Genomic DNA, 21845 nt, shown 5'->3' on the forward strand with positions numbered 1-21845 from the left:
TATTTGATACCTGCTAATTAACTTGCTAGTGAAAAACATTCTGCTAGGGCTAGGCTCTTCAGGATCTAGAATATTTTAAACAAAAAACCAGGCCCTGTGCATGTGGAATGATAGGATCCCAGAGTTGTTAGGGACCTCATTAGATACCTTCTGTATCACACCTTTGAGCTCCCAGTTCTTATTACATTGAATAGTTTAACCATGTGACACCACTCTTGTATGTGTGAAGTGGATTTTCTTTGGGACCCAAGTGTTAAGATTTCCATTTTACCCTGTTACATTTCATCTTGTTCACCTGCTGGGATCTTTCGTGGATCCTGACTTTGTTAGCCAGTATGTTAGCTAGCCTTCCTAGGTTTGTGATATCTGTAATTCTGATAAACATGTTGTCAATTGAGCCCTAGAATTGAGCAAGAAGAGTTGCTATGGGGAAACTGTAGACGTCTTTTACTGATCCTACCCCAGGCTTCCCATGAAGGCAAAGGACTGTATTTTAAATACCAGCCTTTTACTGGTGTTACTCTGTGGCAGCATCACATGGCATTCCCTTGCCTTAGAAGAACTAAAAATGAGTATCACATAAGGTAGGCAGGAGGCCTGTGATAAATATATGCAAGCTACACCCAATATAGAGCTAGTGACGAACTCTGAAGAGATGCATGTTAGGAAGAAGATGAGCTGGTCATGTGGCAGGAGCAGAGGATGACAGGTGGACAGTCAGAATGCTCCAGGGGTACCCAGGAGGAAGGCCCTTAGCTTTTGGGTGGATCCCCTATGAAGTTTTGGGATGAAATGGACACATTTGACAGTATGCAGGAGCTCACATTCAAATTATGGGAGATAATGCATACATCCAGGAGGGTTTGGCTGCTGAGGAGGACAACCAGGTAGTGCAGTAGATAGTCAGGAAGACCTGAGTTCAAATCCAGCCTCAGACACTTAATAGCTGTATGACTCTGGTCAAGTCACTTAACTTCTGTCTGCCTGAGTTTCCTCATCTGCAAAATAGGGGTAATAATAACATCTATTCCTTAGGATTGTTGTGAAGATTAAATGAGATAATATTTTCACGGTGCCTAGCCTGTAGTAAATGCTATATAAATGTTAGCTATTATTGTTTAAATTGCAGCAGTAGGACAAATGACAAATCTGAAGAGTCGTTAGGGTTACAGTGGCAAATCAGATGTCAGTAACCTGGAGTCTGGAGGACACAGCAGCAGGACAAATAGTAAGAGTTGTTGGATCTTTGGGAGCTATGGCAGAGCAGATGCTAATGCTCATTCATTCAGTTCACCACTTTTCAATTTAAAGCCCTTTTAGTAGGAGAGACGTTGTGGTTGAGAGCCAGCCTCAGAGCCAAGAAGATGAGGTAGTCGTATCTTGCCAGTTGATGACTATGTGACCCTGGGCTAGTCTTCCAGCCTCTCCATGCCTGAGATAATTCTGTAAAACTATGAATTATAAAGAAGGTGCCAGCTTTCAGTGGTAGGAGAAATTCCCTTACCTGGGAGTTGTTCCCCATGTCAATGAAATCACAAATCCAATTCTTATCCCTATTCCTTAATTAGACTTCTAAAACTCCAGGTAGATACAATTTCTTAAAAAACTAGGCCTTGTTAGATAACCCTTCATCCATCTCCAAGATGCTGTTAATTCCTCCTTTTAGTCATGGTCCAGAAATCCAAATCCATTTATCAGGTACCATTTTCCAAATCCGCCTTTCTCTGCTAAAGTCTTTGCCAACAGTGATTGGGAGGGAAAATCTTATCCTCTTTCCTTAAGGTCTTTGGTTTCTTTCCTAAAATTCATAATCTAGAATTTTTCTAGGGTCTGGCATTATCATGAATCATTCAAAATGGGTAGTTGTCAGTAAGTCTGATGATGCTTGGAAAGTTCCTGGTCCCTTCCTGAATACATGCCCTGAGAAGACAATGGAGCTCCTTCCTGTTGGAGCAAATCGACAGAGTTCTCTTCATACGTAACTCATCTCTTCTTCCTGCGACCTTTACTGGATGATATGCACTTGGACCTGTTCCACATCATTATTCTTTGGAAGATAAGCAGCTCCTTCCTTCTGAAGAGCATCTAGTTCCCTGCTCTTTCAGAGAGACCTATCTTTTATTTCTCTCCACATACTCAGTGTTCTTCCTTCTTCCTATCTTTCTTTCTCTGACCTCCTGAAGGAGTTCAGAATTTCCTCTTGCCTTTTGAATTTTTTTTTTGGTTCGTTTGTTTCCACACTAGAAGCTCATTTTCATCCTTTACAGGATCACCTGGAGCACAAAGGAGCATCCTTTAAGCCCTTTTCAATTTCCATTATAGAAGGGAGACAAGCCTTCAATTTGAGCATTGGTAACAGTTACTTGACCATGACAGAAAGACCAACATCTGTCTCACGGTCTCAGCATCATTACAGTATTGTCCTTGCTTTCTGTACTTCATATAATCAAGCTTCTCGGTCTTTGTTTTGTTCAAAAAGCTTACAATCTGGTAACTTTTAAAGTCAGCCACCAAAGTGGCTGGATGACCAAGGATGGACGACCAGTAGCACCTCCATACCTCTTACTTGCTAAGTGACTCTCTGAATACTGAAAAATTAATCCTGAATATTTTTAAATATAATAGCAATTTCAAACTCTGAGCACAAGGACTGTGATTTCTGAACTACACATCCCCAATCCCAGCACGATGCCTTGCACATAGTAGTTGTTGAACATCTGTTGAGTTGAATTTCTTGAAATAGACAGTTGAAATCAAGCCCTGCCATGTTCCTCTAATAATTTAAGGTTTTAGTTTTCCCAGAACTCAATTAAATGAATATGAAATGCCTCATGTGTGTATAATAATGTAGATGCAGAGATAGGTACAAAGTTTAGGTAAGACATGGTTCCTGTCCTCATGGGTCTTACAGTACAGTAGAGGCCTGTGAGATACAGCTGTGGTTCAAAGTACTATATAATAAATGCATTAGAGAGTTTTGCATTAGAGAGCTGGAACAAAGTATTTTATGGGATCTGCTGGGGGAAAAGGTCAAAACAATAGAAACAGTATGCTCTGCATTATGGGCTTACTGAGAGAGGCCAAAAATGCATTTCTTCACTCACCAGGTCACATTTCAAATCAGGTTTCGAAGTTTCTTTTCCTCTCATTTTTTCATTTCTTTTTCCAAGTAAAATGTCATGTATTTTTAAAACATCAGTTCTGTGCAACATAGCAGTTCTGAAAGAAAAAGTATAGCAGAGATGATTTGCAACAGTTGGTTCGAATGGAGTAAATTTGGCCTCTAGTTTTTGGTATCAGAATTCTTTTTATTATTAATGGGGTGGCATGACAAGCAGTATGACATGGCAGACAAAGGACTGGCCTTTAAGTTAAGAGAATCTGGGTCCAAGGTTTGCCTCTGAAACATTCTAGCTGGGTGACCTGGGTAAGTCATGGTATCTGTTAGTGCCCTGGCCAACTCTAAGGCTCTAGGTTACATGTACACTGCCAGTATTTATCTGTGGAGGGACCTTCCACACCAGCCGGACCTTCCACACCAGCCAGATCTCCCACATTGATGAAATGACAATTAAGGTCCAAAAAAAGGGAGGCAAGTTATGCACGTGCTTTGAAAAATATTTCAACCAATCAATATTTATTAAGTGCCTACTTTGCACCAGGCACTTTGAGAAGTTCTGGGGATACAAAAATAGGTGAAAGACAGCCCCTGCCCTCAAAGAGCTTACAATCTAATTAATGGTGGGAATGTTTGTTTACCTCCATCTTAAGCTACTAAAGCTTGAAACTGCAGTAAGAGTTTGGGACACCCTGTATAGGCAAAGTATTCTGTTGCTATTACATGTTTTATTTCCCTCAACTATTTTTGTTGGAGGTAATTGTTAGAAGAATATAAATGGAATGAGAGAGATGCCTGGCCTTGATGGCCCTTTTTTCTTGATAATCATTGAGATATTTGGGTAAAGGGTGAAGGGACTATTCCCTGTGCTAGCAAAATAATCCGTAGGAGTTTCTAATAAGCCATTGAACAATTATAATTGAAGTGTGTGAAACATGATCATATACCCAATCTGTGTCTTTATGTCCCAATTTTAAAGCAGTTTCATAACATTATGTTTCATAATAGGTTTTACCGTATTATTGATTAGTTATTTTTTACTAAGCCCTATAAAACAGATTAGTTTTGCTGTTCCCATTTTATTTTTCAGGGAATTGACGTGAAGAGATGTTAAATAGTTTTCCCACATTTAGGGCTCAATGTTTCTGCAAAGGTAGTAAAGAAAAAAATTACCCAGAGAGATGATTTGAAAATACTCAGTTTAATGTAATCATATACTGCCATTTATTTTACTTAAGAGCATGAATAACCTTTAACCAAAAAACACCACCAACCAAACATCCCCCAAGTCTTCATCTTCCCTGTAGGGAAGTAGTTCTTAAGGATACTTGACCAAACCACAAGGTTCTTCCAAGTGTTCTACAAGTGTGGCTTTTTTTTTTTTTAACTTGACCTTTGATTTAATTGGTATGGGAAACTCCCAATTAGGAAACTTCCTCTATCACTTCAGATTCTATTCTTCAGTTTATAGTCTTAGAATGGTCTCTTGAGTTCTCAGAAGTCACACGACCAGTCTCTGTATTGGAGAAGCTAGGCCTGAATCCTGGGTTATTGCAGTAGCCTGATGTTGGGTCTGCCTTCTTCATGTTTCCCCCCCCACTCCAATTCATCTTTCGTTCAGCCACAAAAATGATTTTCCTTAAGCGCAGGTCCAACCCCTTCCCCCCCAACTCAGTTACCCAGTGGTTCCCTATTGCCTGTGGGAGCAAATACTAAATACTCTGTTTGGCACTCAAAGCCCTTGATAACCTAGCCCTCTCCTACCTTTCTGGTCATGTTGTACCTTATTCCCCAACCTGTACTCTTAGATTCAGTCACTCTGGCCTTCTGGCTACTGTACAAACAAAGACATTCCCTTTCTTAGCTTTGAGCATTCTCTCTGGTTGTCCCCCATGCCTGGAATCCTCCTCAGCTTCCACCTACTGATCTCCCTGGCTCCCTTATTTAAATCCCATCTAAAATCCCACCTTCTACTGGAAGCCTTCCCAACCCTTCTTAACTCAAATGCTTTTTCCTTTTATTTTACTTACTATTTATCCTGTATATAGTTGGCTTTGTATATATTTGTTTGCATGCTGTCTCCCTCTTTAGATTGTAAACACCTTGAAGACAGGGACTGTCTTTTGTCTTTTAAGTGCTTCCCAGCACTTAGCACAGTGCCTGGCACTCAGTAAGCACTTGATAAATGTTTACTGATTGACTGAACCCTTGTCTTCCTGATTCAGGGGCATATTCTGTCTACATCATTGTGCCCTCCACAACCGCTTTTACAATACTGATGGCTTCTATTTGGACTTGAATCAGTCAGTGTTTTACTTAATGTAAAGTAAACTTGACATAATTAGTGTTTTATCAGAAGCAACATGGCATTTCCAATTTATTGTGGTAAATCTTATGGTAGCAAACAAGCATATGGATGACAGGCCCCTTTTATTACTGCAGGATGGTTTGTGGATTAACACTGATGGTGAACAACTCCTCTAAATTTAACTTTTCAGAAATTATTACTCACCCTGCTCCAAGATGCAAACATCCCTTCTTGCTATCATAACGGTGGCCACAGGTTTCTCTCTTAAGGTTTCTCTCTTAATCTCATGCAGGAGATTAATAATCATAGTTGGCAATTATATGGCACATTTAGGGTTTACAAAATATGTGTTATCTCATATGATACTCAGGTAGATTCTACAGGTACTATTCCCATTTTACACAGGAGGAAATTGAGATTCAGGTTAAGCGACTGCTTCATGGGGATGCCACTAGTAAGGGTTGATGGCAGGATTTGAAGTTGGGTCTCTTCTGACTCCAAGGCCAGTATCCTTTCCAGGCACTAGACTTCGTCAAAACAGTATATGCAGGGAATAGGAAGGCATAATTCTCCCAATTAAGCATGAGGTCCCCAGCAAGATTTGTTTGGTTTTGTTGTGTTCTTTTCTTTATTAACAGATTGCCATCCACAGTGCCTGTTGAGAAAATACCTCATGACCTTTGTTCGTTTCCTCAGCCAGACACAACAGGTGAGTAAAGCCAGACTGGGCCTAGCTGCTGTCCTGTTCCTTGATGCCCTCCCTGGGTAACAGGTAAGAGTTTTTAGGTAGATCCTAATGTCTCACTCATCTTTACAGCTGGTTCTTTTTCTTTAGAGATTACTTGGAAATTTTTTCCCCTTGTTTCCTCTGTGGTTAAATGATGCCTTTTCCATTTTCTTTCACCTTCTGATCAGTAGCTGTATTAATTTTTGTCTACTAACACATTTTTACCAGAGAATGATAGGTTCTTTGATTATTGGATTGATTTATTTTTATTGTTCTTTCAGCTTGACTGTGTTTGAGAATTGGCATAGGTTTCATGGGTATGGAAGGTGTGGGAGATGTTTTTTCCTTGGAAAAAAATTAATTTGAGGTCTTTTTGGAAATCTTACCTTATTTTATGAAAATGTGACAATGTGCTATCCTTTGTTAATCTACAAAAATAATAGTGATGGTCGTGTATTAGGTAACATTTGGATAATATTTGGATTGAATAAGGTAACACTATTTTTTGTCCAAATAAAATATCAGCTTTGAATTCTCTGAGGTTCAGAAACTTAGAAATCTTAAAATGTGAGATCCTAAGTTTAAAAGTGGCAAGACATTGAAAGGATTATTTTATCTGAAGCTATCTTTGTATTAAAAAGCATAATTTTATGGATAGACTTACTAAAATTATTTTTCTGTGAAGGTCTTGGCAGGTTAATCCTACTGAAGAATTTTCATGTAAATGCAAAAGCTGGCTTAATAATCTTACCAGTTGTGTAGAATCCAGTCTGAAGAATGGTTTGAACAACCATGTCAGCTACTTTTTTATAGTCTATAATTGTTCTTTTACTCCCTCTTTCCTTGATGCAGGAAAATAACATTTATGCCCTTTACCTTTTGTGTCCTTTGTTGAATTCTTCAGGAGAACAAGCCTTCCTAAAATCTGTTAACGCTTCCCTTTCCAACTGGAACTCATTTGAACTGAAATATCAGTGTAATTCAGAATTTAGAGTTGATTTGAATCTCTTCAGCCAGGCTTTAGCTAATAACTTAATTTTATCTGCAAATTATAAGAGCTTGCTGGAGATAAGCAGTAAACTTACCTAATGAGCTATTACTTTTTGCTGCCATACACACAAATCAAAAAATACTGTCCTTTATAATTATCCAGAAAATAAATTTTACCCATTGGCATTCTTCCAGGGATTTACAGCTTTTAGATTTAGAATTTTTTGTTTTTATTTTAAATGCCAGCTTACAGCACAGAAAGATTAACTCACTTATCCTTGTCTTTTAATAACAACAATAATATAATTAACATTTATATAGTGCATTAAGGGATTTACAAAATGCTTTACTTATATTATCTTATTTGATCATTAGAATAACACTGAGGTAGGTTCAATTATTACCCCCATTTTTCTGATGAGTAAACTGAGGCCAAGAGTGGTTAAGTGACCAGGATCACATAAATAGTAAATGGTTGAGCTTTGCTCGGGTCCTACTGATTTTAAATTCATCTCTCTCTGCACCATGAAAATCATAACTGCGTTATAGGAGGACATTTTCTCTAAAACTTACAACTCTGTTGCTCCACAAGATTTTGACCAGAATTCATGCCGCTTGATTTTTGCCCTGTCTTCTTTAAAACTCTCTAGGAATAAACATTCCCTTTTGAGACTTGTTCTCTTTTTAACTCTGAATTCCCTATCAGTCAGGCTGACTTCTTCAGGGAGCTTTGCCAGCCCAATGAATTCACGCGGATTTCTGGTTGTTCCCTGGTGCACAAAAATTGTGATCCTCAAGTAGAAGCTGTGTTGATTTTTTTCCTTCAGGTACTGTCAATGGGAAATACTGCTGCCCTCAGCTTTTCATCAACCACCGGTGTTTCTCAGGCCCCTACCTGAACAAAGGAAGAATCGCAGAGCTACCTCAATCTGTCGGACCTGGCAAATGCGTGCTGGTTCTTAAAGAGGTATCATGTTTTCATGATTATGGGTTATTTATTTTAGTATGTTGATAAAATAATTTTGATACCATTGATGGAACTTGAGGACAAAATCCTAGGGGAATGGGATAGTAGTCCTAGTTATTGATACACACACACACACACACACAGTGTTGTCTTTCATTTTTGAAAATTAAAATTCTGTAATTTATCATCAGCGTTTACAAAAGTAGGTGCAAAGACTTATGAGTAGTTCGTGTTCTTGTAAAAATATGCACATGTGAAGACTCCTTTGGTTTGAGGATGCAGTGGTTATTTACAAAACCTGTTGCTTTTCCTAACTCTGTTGGGCACTCTGATGGTTTTAGTCCCAGAGAATCTACTCCATTCCTGATCTAGGACACCAGATTGGTCATTCCACAACTGTTTCTTGCCCTACTACACCAAGGCTCCATAACTATGCGTAATTTGGGACACAGGGAATATACTGTTGACAGACATTTTAGTTTTTATATCTATCATATCATATCACATATCCTTTCAATAGGAAGACATCTTACTCCATTGGATTCCTTTCTATTAGAAGATGACATTGCTGATAAATAACTCAGCTTAATTGTGCTTGTGTTGACTTGGGTCAGACTCAGGTCCACAATAGCAAATCCCCTAATCAGTTTCTTTACCTTTTTGGAAGGATGTAGCTATCATTGTTAAGCCAAAAAATGAACGGTTGTTCTGCTTTTAGCAGAATGCCCATAACAGATAGCCAGAGGATTGAAGTCTGCCATTACCATAACATGTTTTCATGTCAGTCTTGATAGGTTTTCTGAACTCATCTATTTCTTCCTTCTGTCCTATTATTCTATAGTATATTTTTCTGTTTCTCCCTCCATTGTTGCTCTAAGATAAGGTATTTCCTACAACTGTTTCTTTCTGTGATTCTTAGATATACTCAAATGAACATATCTTTAAATAAAATGATACTTGCTTCTCTCTACCCACCCATCCCTCAACCAGCCTTGTTACTTCCTTTCAAAGAAAAAATGACCGAGACTTATTTCAGTCATAGGACTTTTTCCACTGGGTGCCAGTGATATCCTTGAGTTTAAATGGGCTTACTTATATTAGGATGTCTAATTCACTTGGCTGTTACCTATGTTTTACGCATTTGTGTTAGATAACTGAGGCATAGGATTGGGTGTCTGAGGTATTGTGGTGTGGTGGAAAAAAAGCAATTGACTTCTGTCAGAAAGACCTGGGTTCCTATTTCAACTCTGGCACTTATAAAACTCTGTGACCCAGGATGAGGTACTTAAACCTCTGTTTGCCTCAGTTTCCTTATCTGTAAAATGAGAAGGTTTAACTTGATGACCTCTAAGGTTCCTTTCAGCTCAAAATCTATGATCCTTTTTGGATACCTTCATCTGGTCATGTCTACTGCTATTCTTTCCACACTGTAACACCTCTTCAGGTATTTAACATGGTGGCTGTATGTGGGCTCCGTGTATTTCCCTCTTCTCTTTGCCTAAAGCCTTTTGATTTGCAAGACTCCAGACAAAATGCCTTTTTTAACCAACCCTGGTCAGTCATATTTCATCCCTGGCCCTGAGATATCATCCCTACTTTTTAGGCCCCATGATTCAGAAATCCAAATCTCATTCTTGGCCACTTTTCATTTCTTTCATCAGCTTTTCACTTCAAAAATTCTGCTTTCTTTTTTGAAGTCCTTGACTTTGATTAGAAACAGTTGTGAAAACCACACAGCGTCCATTGTCTTCCTCAAGGTTCCTAATTCTCATCTTGTGGCAATTTAAGTTTTGCCCCCCCATGAATGGAGCAGAGTAGGTGATGGTCATCAGGTTTGGGATGACCAGGTTTGGGAAGCTCTTAGTTGCCTCCTAGATACATGAATTGGGAGATGACAGACCGACCTCATTGTTATTAATATCATGTTGACCAGTGGCAGCCTCAGTGTCCCCTTCTCGCCCAGGAGCCACCAACCTCCACTATTCTTGTCTTATTCCTTTAACTCTTCTTCTTGGGGTATTATGAGCTGCTTCTTCTATCTATCTCCCTTCAGTGCAAGTGTTCAGTGGTCCTCTCTTTCTCCTCTGTATCCTATTTTTCTACCTTTCAGTCTTCCAACACAGCTCTATTCCTTAGCCTCCTCAGATCCTTTTTATTCTTTGTTTCTATCTGGAATCCTTATTTCACTTTAACCTTTTGTTCTCCAGCTCATTTTACAGCTAAGGAAACAGAGGCAACAGGATTAAGTGACTTGCCCAGGGTCACACAGCTAGTAAGTGTCTTAGGTCACATTTGAACTTGGTTCCTCCTGATTCAAAGGCTGACATTCTGTCCACGGCACAGGTGTAGAGTTGGCTTAGATGATCTTCTAAAAATCTCTTCCGACTCTATGATTCCTTGTTATCCTGCCTCTTTCCAGGTGAGCTTGTTTCATGCAGAGCTACATCGATTAATGGAAATTACAGATCAACGTCTGGACTTTTCTTACAGTTGTTCTTTTGTTGTTTCCCTAAACATCAGGGTTCTCTCTTAAGCAGAGGGACAACAATGTCCCTCTCTTCATTTGTGACAAGTATTGAATAGTGAACTTTTTGTAGTTAATTTTTTTCAGGGCACAAAAAATTAAATTTTAACACATGAAGTGGGGCAGCAGCAAAATGAAACAGTTTTCCCCCCTCAAAGTAATTTATCAGGGAAGGTAAATGCAAGATGTTTATCCTGTTGTATCATGCAAGCTGGCAGGCCAAGGTTCTGCCCTGCTGAGGTGGAAAGTAGATTCCATTGCTCAGTGCTCTCCCTAACCCTTAGTTGTTCTAGGTGGGAAAGCAAATGGGATATGTGATATGATGCCTTGATTAACAATATCCATGTAGTTTGCCATGGGATCACCAACCCAGAAGAAATTAAGCTGAGCCAAAAAGATATCAGATTGTAGGCACAAGGAAGAATTTTAATAAAAATTTAAAATGAGATCCTCACTAGTTATTGCCTTCCTGAAAGTTACTGCTACTTGGTGCCCATAGGCACATCTTTGTTATGATACTGTGTGTGTGGGTGTATGTGGGTGTGTTGAAAAGGCCTGGGAAAATATGTTGAACTAATGGATTTTTCAGGGCTGTTTCTGAGTGAATTGTCTTTTCCAGTTGTTGAAATAAGATATTCAGATATTTGTCAGGTATGCTGGCCAACAGGGCAGCCTAAGGTTAAGCCTGTTCTACGCTTGGATTGTTTGACTTTTATTAAGTGATTTTTTTTTCTTTTTTAAAAAGTCAAAACTAGTTAGTTATTCCTAATCAGAAAGCTCATGATGTGATAGGTGACAGTGGCCAAATTTCAAAGCCAGGCCTTGAGCAGTTTGCTGATGATAGAACTAGTTTTCTGCTGATGTTTACAAAGCTCAAGAGGCAGGGGAGGATTGCAAGCTCTTCAGTTCCATAAGTGTAAGAAAAATATAAGTTGTGCCAAACCAATATTTATGCTAATGCTTTTTCCTTTAGCTTCAATGCCTCTGTGTATGTGTGCATGTGTGTGTGTTTAACATTTAACATTGAAAAGGTAATTGAAGAGAAGGCAGAGCATCTCTCTTTAGGCAGTGAGTGATATTAGAAATACGTGTTTAAAAATTTGCAGAGGCAGTGGGGGGACAGATGTGGAGCATTGGATTTAATATTTTTTTTTGAATGTATTGATCGGTTTGGATGATTTTTTTTCTCTTCCTCTGTAAAAGCAATTTTTTGTCATAATTGATGTCTCTTTTGGAGGGGATGGATGCAGGAGAAATCACAGTGATGTAAAAGCAAAGGACATCAGTGTATCTAGGAAATTCATAATGCTGAATGACCCTCATTTCCTCAAAATCTAAAGAAGGACAGAATATGTAGGAGTGGTCTTTGGGAAGGTAAAATCTAGAGTAAGAGAGGCGACCTGACTTAATTAAGTTATTAAATGCCTACTGTGTGTTAGTCTCTGGGCACACAGATACAAAGAATAAAACAATCTTGACTTAAAGGATTGTGTATTGTAATAGAGGAGATTGTAAGCAGGTATATAAATACATTCAGTATAAATATCAAGTGAATAGAGTAATTTGGGAAGGCTGTTTGATAAAGCTTTGATGCCAGTATAACAGAAGAATAGGAATCAGTGAAGTCAAGGATGGATTAGAACAATTGACCTTTTGAGGGAAGAAGGCTATTGCAGTAGTCCAGGTTTGAAGTGATGAGGGCCCAAATCAGGTTTATCGGAAGGGAGAAGGGGAAAATGTTTTAACAACAGGACTTGGTAAACCAAGGTTGGGATTTGTGGGGTGAATGAGAGTCAGGAGTCAAAGATGATACCTAGGTTAACAAGCCTGGTGATTGGGAAGATGGTGGTGCACTCAATAGTAATAGAGAACTTTGGAAGAGGAGAAGGTTTTGGGGGAAAGATCATGAATTCAGTTTTGGGCATAGTGAATTTAAGAGACATCCAGTTCGAGATGTTGAAAAGGCAAGTTGATAGCATAGGACTGATATACCTCAAGAGAGAGACTAGGATTGGGGATATGTAGATCTTGGAATCATCAGGAACTGAGATCATACATACATAGGGAAAAGATAAGAGGGCCTGGAAAAGAGCCTTGGATGAAACCCATTCTCAGTGGGTATGTCTTGTGACATGGATTAAGACCCAGCCAAAGAGATTGAAAAGCAGGAAGGAATCAGATAACATGGCAAGAGGACCAGGAAGGAGCAGTGTCACAAAAACCTGGAGAGGAGACACTGCCTACAAAGGGAAGAGAATCAAAAGTATCTCATACTGCTGAAGAGGTCAGCAAGGATCAAGAGTGAGAAAGCCATTCAATTTAGCTACTAAAGAGATCTTTGGTAACTTCCAGAGAGCAGTTTCATTTGAAAGAGATGAGGTTGGAAGCCAGATTGTATTATTTTTCAGAAGAGTGAGAGGAGAGGAAGCAGAGGCCCTGATTATAGATGGTTTGGATGATGAGGAACAATGATAGAGGATGATAGTAGTAAGGTGGGACCAAGTCAGTGCTTTTTGAGAATGAGGGAGACGTGGGAGTGGTTTTGGGAAGCATAGAAGGCAAGTCTAGAAGGAGCAATCAGTACAGAATATGAAAGAAAGCATAGGCAGAGAAGAGAGAAGCAACGTCATCAAGATTTAGCCATGCCCCAGTCAGTCCCAGAAGATGGAAGGAGTGAGAAAGGATGAGGTTTTATCCCTATTACTACCTGGTCACAGAATGCAAAATTATAGACATAACCAGTTCAACCTTTGTGGACATTTAAGAGACAGGAGAAATAAATATGAGAGAGAGAGAAAATGAGAATGTGAATGTCAAGCTAGAGCTGGGGCCAGGTGTTGCAAGATGTAATATTGCGCAAATGGGTGAAATCATTTTTATGACGAGGAGATGCTAATAACCATTAGAACAGTTCTGAAGGCAGTGCAGTTTTCTCAGTATGCATGCTGCCCACACTCTTGCAAGGAGGAGGTATAGAAGGAGACTGTGAGGCTCAGTTTGATGCTGCAGCTGTGTGTGTGTGTGTGTGTGTGTGTGTGTGTGTGTTGTATTGTGTTGTGTTTTGGAGAGCAGGGGAGGGTTAAAAGGTCATAAAAGGAGAAACTTGAAGTGTGAGGACTTTTGAGTCAGCACCATTAGCCTAAACCTAGCACCATTGCATCCTCTTCCTTTCCCTTCGGTATCTCCGTTACTTTGAAAGGACTAAAGTATTGGCACTGTTTCCCACCTGTATATTAGGCCTAGATCTGAACATGACCCTTCCCTCTACTCTGTGAATTCCGCTGATTCTCTGTTGCCTCCAGGATAAAAGAGAAATTCACAGGTTTAGCTTTTTAAGCTCTTTGTAATCTGATTCCAATTAATTTCCCAGCCTCATTGAGTAAGCCCCCTCCCACCTGCTTGGATTTCCCTAAATGGGCTTTCTCCCACACAAAGGTTCAGCTTTGGCGCCATGCTCGGAATACACTCCTTCCTTACCTCTTCCTTTAAGATGCAAGTCAAGCATTATCTTCTACATGAAGCCTTTCCTGATTTATTACCCTTTTCTGTGCCCTCTCTCCCAAACTAAATTGCATTTAACCACTTTGTATTTATTCTCTTTATTTTAATCTGTATATACTTATATATTTACTTATCAGCTCACTTGTGAGAATGTAAACTCCTTAAACAAAGTGTTTGTTCTTCATATTTGATTACCCAGCACCTAACACAGTGCTTGGCACACAGGATGCACTTAATATGTACTTGTTGATTAATTGATTTACTTACAACCCTATGTGGCAATTTTGGAAGGCAAGGTGTGCTAAAATAAATCATATGGATTGTGGGAGACATTAGAAGCCAGCCTTTCAGTGATACCTTATCTGCCGTAGGTCCTGGCATTACAACTGTACGTAATAGAATAAAAATACCTCCTTCCTAAGTACAGCCTTTATTGAGCAACCTTTCAGCCCATTACCAACCTGACTCTTAGGATTTGTTAGAGATCACAATCCATCATCACAGTTCTTCTCTCCAGCTTTCTTGGGATAATAGAATATTAGCAAGTCTGCAAAATGTTGCCCTCTAGTAATTATCTCTGGATTTGAGATGGTTCCAATAAGTATGACAAATATAAGCCAGTCAAGTGGATTATGATTTCCAACAACACAGCAGAGGATTGAAATATTGCCCATCCACACCATCTGAAGTGGAAAGAGAGGGGGCAGACATGCTGTCACTGAGGATTCTGGGTCTATTGCTACCCTTCTTTGCTTCACTGACATGTGAAATAGGTTTGAGCTGGAGGCTCCAGTGAAATCTCAACTTGTTACACTGCATTGAAGCTTTATTTGGTCTCCATGCCCTAGAATTCTGTATTGAATGGAGGGCCTGCTAACCTCCTATCTTTGTTGTTCTTCAGGTTAGGGGCTTTTTTGTCAGTGGTATTATTTTCTATACACAGGAATCTGAGTTCCTGCCCCAAAAATGGTTTAATGAGCAGAGGTAGATAGATCTTCCTCCTTGAATAATTGACTTGTTCTTAACTCCTGGGTCAGTAGGATATTTTATCCAGATTAAGTTTTCCCTACCTTCATTATGCTTTTTCATTTATGAGCCGGGAGCCTTCTTACATCCTGTGAAGCCCTGCTTCTTTGCATACTTGGCAGTTTTTACTGGCTTCCTCTCATAACGATTTTTAGAGAAGAATTAGCAAGTTTTGATAACAAAGAATGCAAGAGGGAAAAGGACAGATCTTAAATAACTGGTGCAGTTTATTTTATGAATGTATAGAGCATGATAATTTAGAAGACTTGAAAGTAACTAATTCTGATGCAAATCTTGATTTGCTGTGTGGCTAGTGAAGTCCCACCACCTGTTACTCTCCTTATCTCGGTGTTACTTAATCACTGCTGACATAGGAATCCCGTCCTTTCAACTCTACCCTCATAATCTTTCACCCCTGTTCTCCTTAACTCTACCCTTCCCTTGTCACACTTTTCGCTGGGCCCTCTAGAATTCCACGATGAATAAACATCCTGTTATTCTGGGTCTCTTCCTTTTATACCCTGATCTATTTGCCCTTACGGAGACCTGGTTTTTCCCAGATGATGCTGCAGCCTTGGTTGTTTTCTCTAGCACTGGCTATATATACCTTCTGTATAGTACATTTCTTTTTGCTCATGATGTTTGCTTAAGTCCTGGCCTTTAAAAAGATTAAGCTCTCCTGCTAGGGAGCAGAGGGCACTGATCCAAGCTTCTTGTGTTGGGAGCCCAGGGCCTAGTGTGCTGGGGCCTCTGATGCTGGCAGTTGGAGGCTGTAGGGTTCTGGCAGCTTACCTGATGTTGGGCTGGAATCAGTAACCCTGGACCTCTAGGGCCACGATTGGGTAGTCTGGCCCCTGGAAGTTGCCTGCTCACCCGGGCCTTTCCTTCCTTTCCACTTCTTCAGCTCCTTTCAGATGGATGTTTCACTGTTGTGAGATTTCTGTCCACCTGGGGCTTTCCCCCTTGGAGCTGTGCTACCCAGAGTTTTGCTGAGGCACTGGGAGACTTGGCTGCCCTAAAACAACATGGCATGTGGAGGTTTTCTGAGTCTGTTTCCATTAGTTCCCCTGCTTGTACTGAGGCACTCGAGGGTCCTGGTGTTGATGTTTACCTGCTCTACCACCTGGGGTTCAGGATCTCCCCCTGGTATGCTGAGGTGGGGCTTTCCGCTAGCTTGCTGGGACGCCTCCCGTTCTTCACTGCTCCCTCTCCCCCCTGGCAAGAGGGGCCTTTCCCATTAATCCCTCTAGTTTCCTGGGCTACCAGACTGCTGCTCTCCATCTTTCTGCAGGTTCAGCTGTTGCAGGATCTTTCCTGGGGTGATATTTTCTGGGCTTTCAGAAGTGAGAGCAACTTCCTTCTTACTCTGCCATCTTGGCTCCCTATACCTTCTTTTGTACCCCCCCCAATCTACTGGTACCAGAGGAAGAAACAAAATATGCCTTCCTCCCCGCTGCCACTTCCAGAATGTCCCTTTGTAAACATCCCCAACAATTTCTCTTCCTTTGAAATGTATGCTACTAGAATTTTTTCACACACACCCCACCCCACAGCTCATTCTCTTTTCTATTCAATGGGTTCAGCATCAACTACAACTCTTATACCAGGGGACGATGTACTCTTTAGTTAATATTCTTTAAGGTGCCCTAATCTCTCAGTTCTTCGCAGATGTTCTCACCATAGGTCTCACCGTTTAGCTAGATGTTCCACTTCCTTGATCAATAACTGGCATTCTTTCTCTGATCACAATTTCTTATCATTCTCTTACCCTTTATACCTCACCATGCTTAAACCTGTTCTTCACCCGTGGTCCCCAATTCCTCGACCTTTCATTCCTTTCTCAGGTGATTACCCCTGCTCTAACCATACCTCTGTTCTTTCCGAATCTCAACCAATTCAATCCCATAATGTCACTTACTCTTGGATCCTTTGACTTCATGTCCTTTTGTCATGCTCATCCTTTGCCAAACCCCAACTTTGGGTCACTCCCATCATCGCCTTCCTCTGCTTCTACTCACGGGCTGCTTATGTGACCAGGCTGACCTAATAAACTTCACGTTTATGTTGTCTGATCTCTACTAGGCCTTCGGTGCAGCAAGGCAATCCTTTTACTCCTCTTTAATTGATTCCCTTCCTTGCTACAGAAACATCTAAACCTCTTCTCAAGCTTCCTACAATTCCCCCTACTCCCGCCCTTTCAGCTGAGGTCCTTACTTCTTATTTCACTGAGAAAATTGAACCCATTAGCTAGAATTCCTTATTCCCTCTTCTTCACGTCAAAGCCCCTTGACATGACTTGTCACTCTCTCGGCTTTTCCTCTAGCCTCTTAAAACGAAGTGGGCCTTTTCCTACCCAAGGCCAACTCCTCCTCCTATGAGTTTGCTTTATCTTGTTGTGCTTCCCCAGCCATTCCTTCCATTTTATCCACGAGATTAACAACCTTAGTCCTCTTCAACCTCTCCCTTTCTCCTGGTTCCTTCTCTCCTGTCTTCAAACATTCTCAAGTTGTTCTTCTCCCTCAGCTTTCACTATACTTAACTGTGACTTCAAGCTTTCGTTGTATGCTTCTTGTCCTTTTCTCAGCCAAACTCCTGAAAAAGAACTGTCTGCACTCAATGCTTCTACTTTATCTTCTTTTACTTATCCCTCAACCCCTTTGCAGTCTGGTTTCTCACCTTGTCCCTTAACTGAAATGTTCGCTCTAAATTTACCAAAGATCTCTTTTTTAAAAAAAAATTAATTTATTTTGACTTATCAACAATCATTTCCATAAGCTTTTGAGTTTAAAATTTTTCTCCCCTTCCCACCTCCCTCCCCAAGACAGCATGCAATCTGATATAGGCTCTACATATACATTCCTATTAAACATATTTTCACATTAGTCATGTTGTAAGGAAGAGTTAGAACCAATAGAAGGAAAGAAAGAAGAAACAAAACAAAACAGAAGGAAAAAAATAGCAAACAGTATGCTTCAATCTGCATTCAGACTCCATAGTTCTTTCTTTGGATGTGGATAGCATTTTCCATCGTGAGACCTTTGGAGATGTCTGAGATCCTTGCATTGCTGAGAAGGGTTAAGTCTATCAATAGTATTAGTCATCGCACAACGTGGCTGTTACTTTGTACAACGTTCTCCTGGTTCTGCTTACTTCACTCAGCATCAGTCTATACAAGTCAAAGATCTCTCAATGGTCACATCTGATGATCTTTTCTGTCTTCATCCTTCTCGTCCTATCAGCTGTATTTGTTACTGTGACAGTCTTCTTCTCCTGCTTACTTTTCTGAGTTTTTGAGACCTGCCTATCTTACTATTCCTCCCCAGATTCCTTTGCTAGGGTGTCATTCATGTCATACTTTGTCCTACTCTGAGTATTTCCCAAGGTTTCCGTCTGGTTTCTCTTCTCTCTCTGCACTTTCTTGGTTATCATAACCACCCACCTCTGTGCAGATGACTCATAGATCTATATATTCCACCCTCGTCTCTCTCCTGACCTTCGATCTAACATCTCCAGTGACCTATTTCCAACTGGATATGTGGCAGGCATCTCAAACTAGCAAGGATTTTTTGTTTGTTTGTTTTTTGTATCCCTAGCCGGCATGTAATAAATGTTTGGTAATGAAGGGATTCATTTGTACCAGGTACAAAGACCATGAAGGATCAGAGTAAAAACACATCATTTCAGATTGCTGGAATCAGGACAGGTCTTCATAAATAGGTTCCTTACCACATGGTACTTGAAGGATGGGTGGGATTTTGGCTAGGAGAGATAAATTACAAAATTCATCTAATAACCATTCTCAAAAATCAAGTAAAAAGAGTTTCAAGCTGCCACTCCACAAACAGAAACATCCCAAAACATGCAAATTGTAATAGATTTGATATTTATGAAATGTTAGTAGCAAGCCTGTCATTGCATTAGGTACCGATATAACTGTTCCCTGGATTTTCACAGAGCAAGGAAATCTTCCAGTTTAAAAAAAAATGAACAAAGTCACTCTTCAAAGTCAAATTGATCTCTTTATCACTTAGTTTTCTCATCTGTCCTTATATCTCATACCTCTTCTTGACTTCATTGGTAATTGTGTATTCACTAAGGAGGAGATCACGGTCATCTAGTATATTTTACTTTGTTCTCTTCCCAAGAGAAACATTTTTTCAAGCCTTGTCAGTTTTCCCCGGTGCTCATCTGTCTATAAATGAGATTAAAAGATAATGTCATTGGAACAAGACTTTGCTAATATGATAATAGAATCCTGCTGGGGGGGTGGAAGGAAATAAATAGCTTTTCAAAGTAGAGGTAGTTTTGTTCAAATGCCTTTCAAATCATGTATTTTCAAAGGAAACCTTTTTGAGACTCTGAGTATGCAATTTGAACTAAGTTACCAAAATAAAAACTATGATTTTGGAACTCTGTCAGAATGAACTTGCTGAGCTTTTGAAGCATTTTATATATAATACTGCCCAATGAAACTTCCATAAACACACACATAAAAATGCCATTTGCTGTAGGCTCCCCAATTTATGAAGAAATTGGTAATTAAACCAGGACAGGGTGGGGGAGCTTCTAGGGAGTCGTATTTATGTTCCTTTTTTTTTTTTTTTTTAAATAAACGAAATAGGACATACAAACCAAGTGAAATCTGGTTGATTTTGGTAGGAATGTGAAGAGAAGAAAGGTTTTTGCTATGCTTGGTTTCTAGGTAATGTTCAATTGCCATGATTAGGAGCCCTTAGCTGACTGAGAAACAGAAAGAACCCTGACAGAAACCTAGACAGAGGTGACTGAATGCTGGTTCCCTAGTAACGCTTTCCTTCCAGACACCTCAGAAGAGAGAACCCTCAGTGGTTCAGTTGATTTAAAAAAAAATTAAACTAGTTGAACCTCTGTAAATTTACTTGGAATGAAAAGATTTCAAGACCCAAAATCCGTGATTCATTACTCTACTAAGTGAACTAGAATCACCTTGTAAAAATCATATTTGTTAAGAGTTGAGATTTTCTATATATATTTATATGTATTTTTTTTAGCTTGTGGCATAGTAGCTGGCACCTAGTAGGTGGTTAATAAATGTTTATTGACAGAATGATTTAAGGTAAGAAATGTTTTTGTATTCTTGATCTTTTATGGAAGAAATATTCCTCCATAATAGGATATATTTGAAAAAATAATTAGTTATTAAAAATACCTAAATTATATTTGATGTTGTGTAAGCAAAATTCCTATGTTGCTTGTTAGAAAGCTTAATAAGGTCATGTAATAATTAGCAACAAAACTAAAATTTAGTTCAGTTTGCGTAATGTTTAGGGCAGGTGGGCATTGGACAGAGGCAGGTGTGATAATCTTGAGGTAGTCATGTTGCATTTAAAAATTTTAATTTGTTTCATAATACTCAAAATTGATTTAGCCTTTTAAAGTGATTTCTAGAGGGTAGTCATTTTTAAATATTTCAGTTAAATATAAAGGTAACATGATAAAGTTTAGGGCTAAATTTGATTCATTGTAAAATATGAAAGAGTGATTATGAATGAAAAAGGATTGAGTTAATCCTCACTGGTCTCATTTCGTTGATGATGATGATAGTAATGATGTGAATATAGCACTTGAAGTTGTAAATCACCTTGTAGAGGTAGGTATAGCAGATAGTATCCCCATTTTACAGATAAGGAAACTGAGGCTGAGAGGAGTTAAGTGATTTGCCCATGGGTGCATAGGAGTTGTGCCTATGTCTTTCTGATTCCACGTTCAATACTTGTCCATTATGCCTCTCTCTGGGGTATTATTTTTTTAAATAACTAAATATGTCTTAATTAAAAAGTAAATCTTTAATGTCTTTATAGGATTTAAGAATTCTTAACTGATCTTCATAAGGAGTAAAAAAAATCTAGTTCTAGTTACGAGTAATTTTAGTCAATATTTCTTGAATTCTTACTATGTACCTAATACTCTGTAAAACAACAATAGAAGTAGAAGATGCAATCTCTGACCTGGAAATGTTTATTATTGCTTTTTTTTCCAGAAAAAAAAAATCCAGCATTGTTAGGGACAACAGTAATATGATTGATGTAATTTATAAGTTAGGAAAATAGGTTACAAAATAATAAAATCCAGTAACATTTGCTCCTTTTAGTAAATACATTGAGAATTACTGCTTCTAGGCAAAATTTTGCATTCTCTTAGTGTGGGGGGGGGCAGGGTGGAATGTCTTACATCCTCTTTCAGGGATTATTTGAAGGCCTGTGGCATTCAGAGACCACTGGCCAGGGGTATTGGATTACCAGAAAAAGAAGATGTGGAATGGCTACCATCACACTGTGAAAGACAAGTTGGAGAATAGCCTGAAGCCAAGGGAATGTGATGGAGTGGTAGGTTATAGGAGAATGTGGGACATTGACATTTCAAAATTTGAATGTGGTCAGGGCAGAGAAATTTAAAAGGGAATGATAATACTACTTGGATTGAAATTACTTTCTCCAAGGGAAAGTAAGAAGTATTGCATTTTAGTATATTCATCTAAAAGAAAAAATCATTTATAATCAATATATAAAATATCTAGAAAGCACTGTGAGCACAGACCTCAGTATGAGATACTTAGAGGCTAAATTATACCAAACCTCATGTTTATAATACATATTTCAAAGGGTTTGCCCATTGTTTGTTATATGTGTGTGTGTGTGTACATAT

General features: G+C 39.2%; 1 protein-coding gene across 2 annotated transcripts in view; it reads left to right on the forward strand.

Moving 5' to 3' along the window:
• SFMBT2 (Scm like with four mbt domains 2) overlaps positions 1–21845 on the forward strand; it is a 300526-nt gene that overhangs the window by 238495 nt on the left and 40186 nt on the right. For both annotated transcript variants that reach the window (XM_027838774.1, XM_027838773.1), the window contains exons 14-15: positions 6065–6135; positions 7971–8110. In XM_027838774.1, the coding sequence (XP_027694575.1) occupies positions 6065–6135; positions 7971–8110 (211 nt within the window). The remainder of the gene's footprint in view (positions 1–6064; positions 6136–7970; positions 8111–21845) is intronic.

The sequence above is a fragment of the Vombatus ursinus genome, unplaced genomic scaffold (genome assembly GCF_900497805.2).
Source record: "Vombatus ursinus unplaced genomic scaffold, bare-nosed wombat genome assembly UNPS02014830.1, whole genome shotgun sequence".
NCBI lineage: Eukaryota > Metazoa > Chordata > Mammalia > Diprotodontia > Vombatidae > Vombatus > Vombatus ursinus.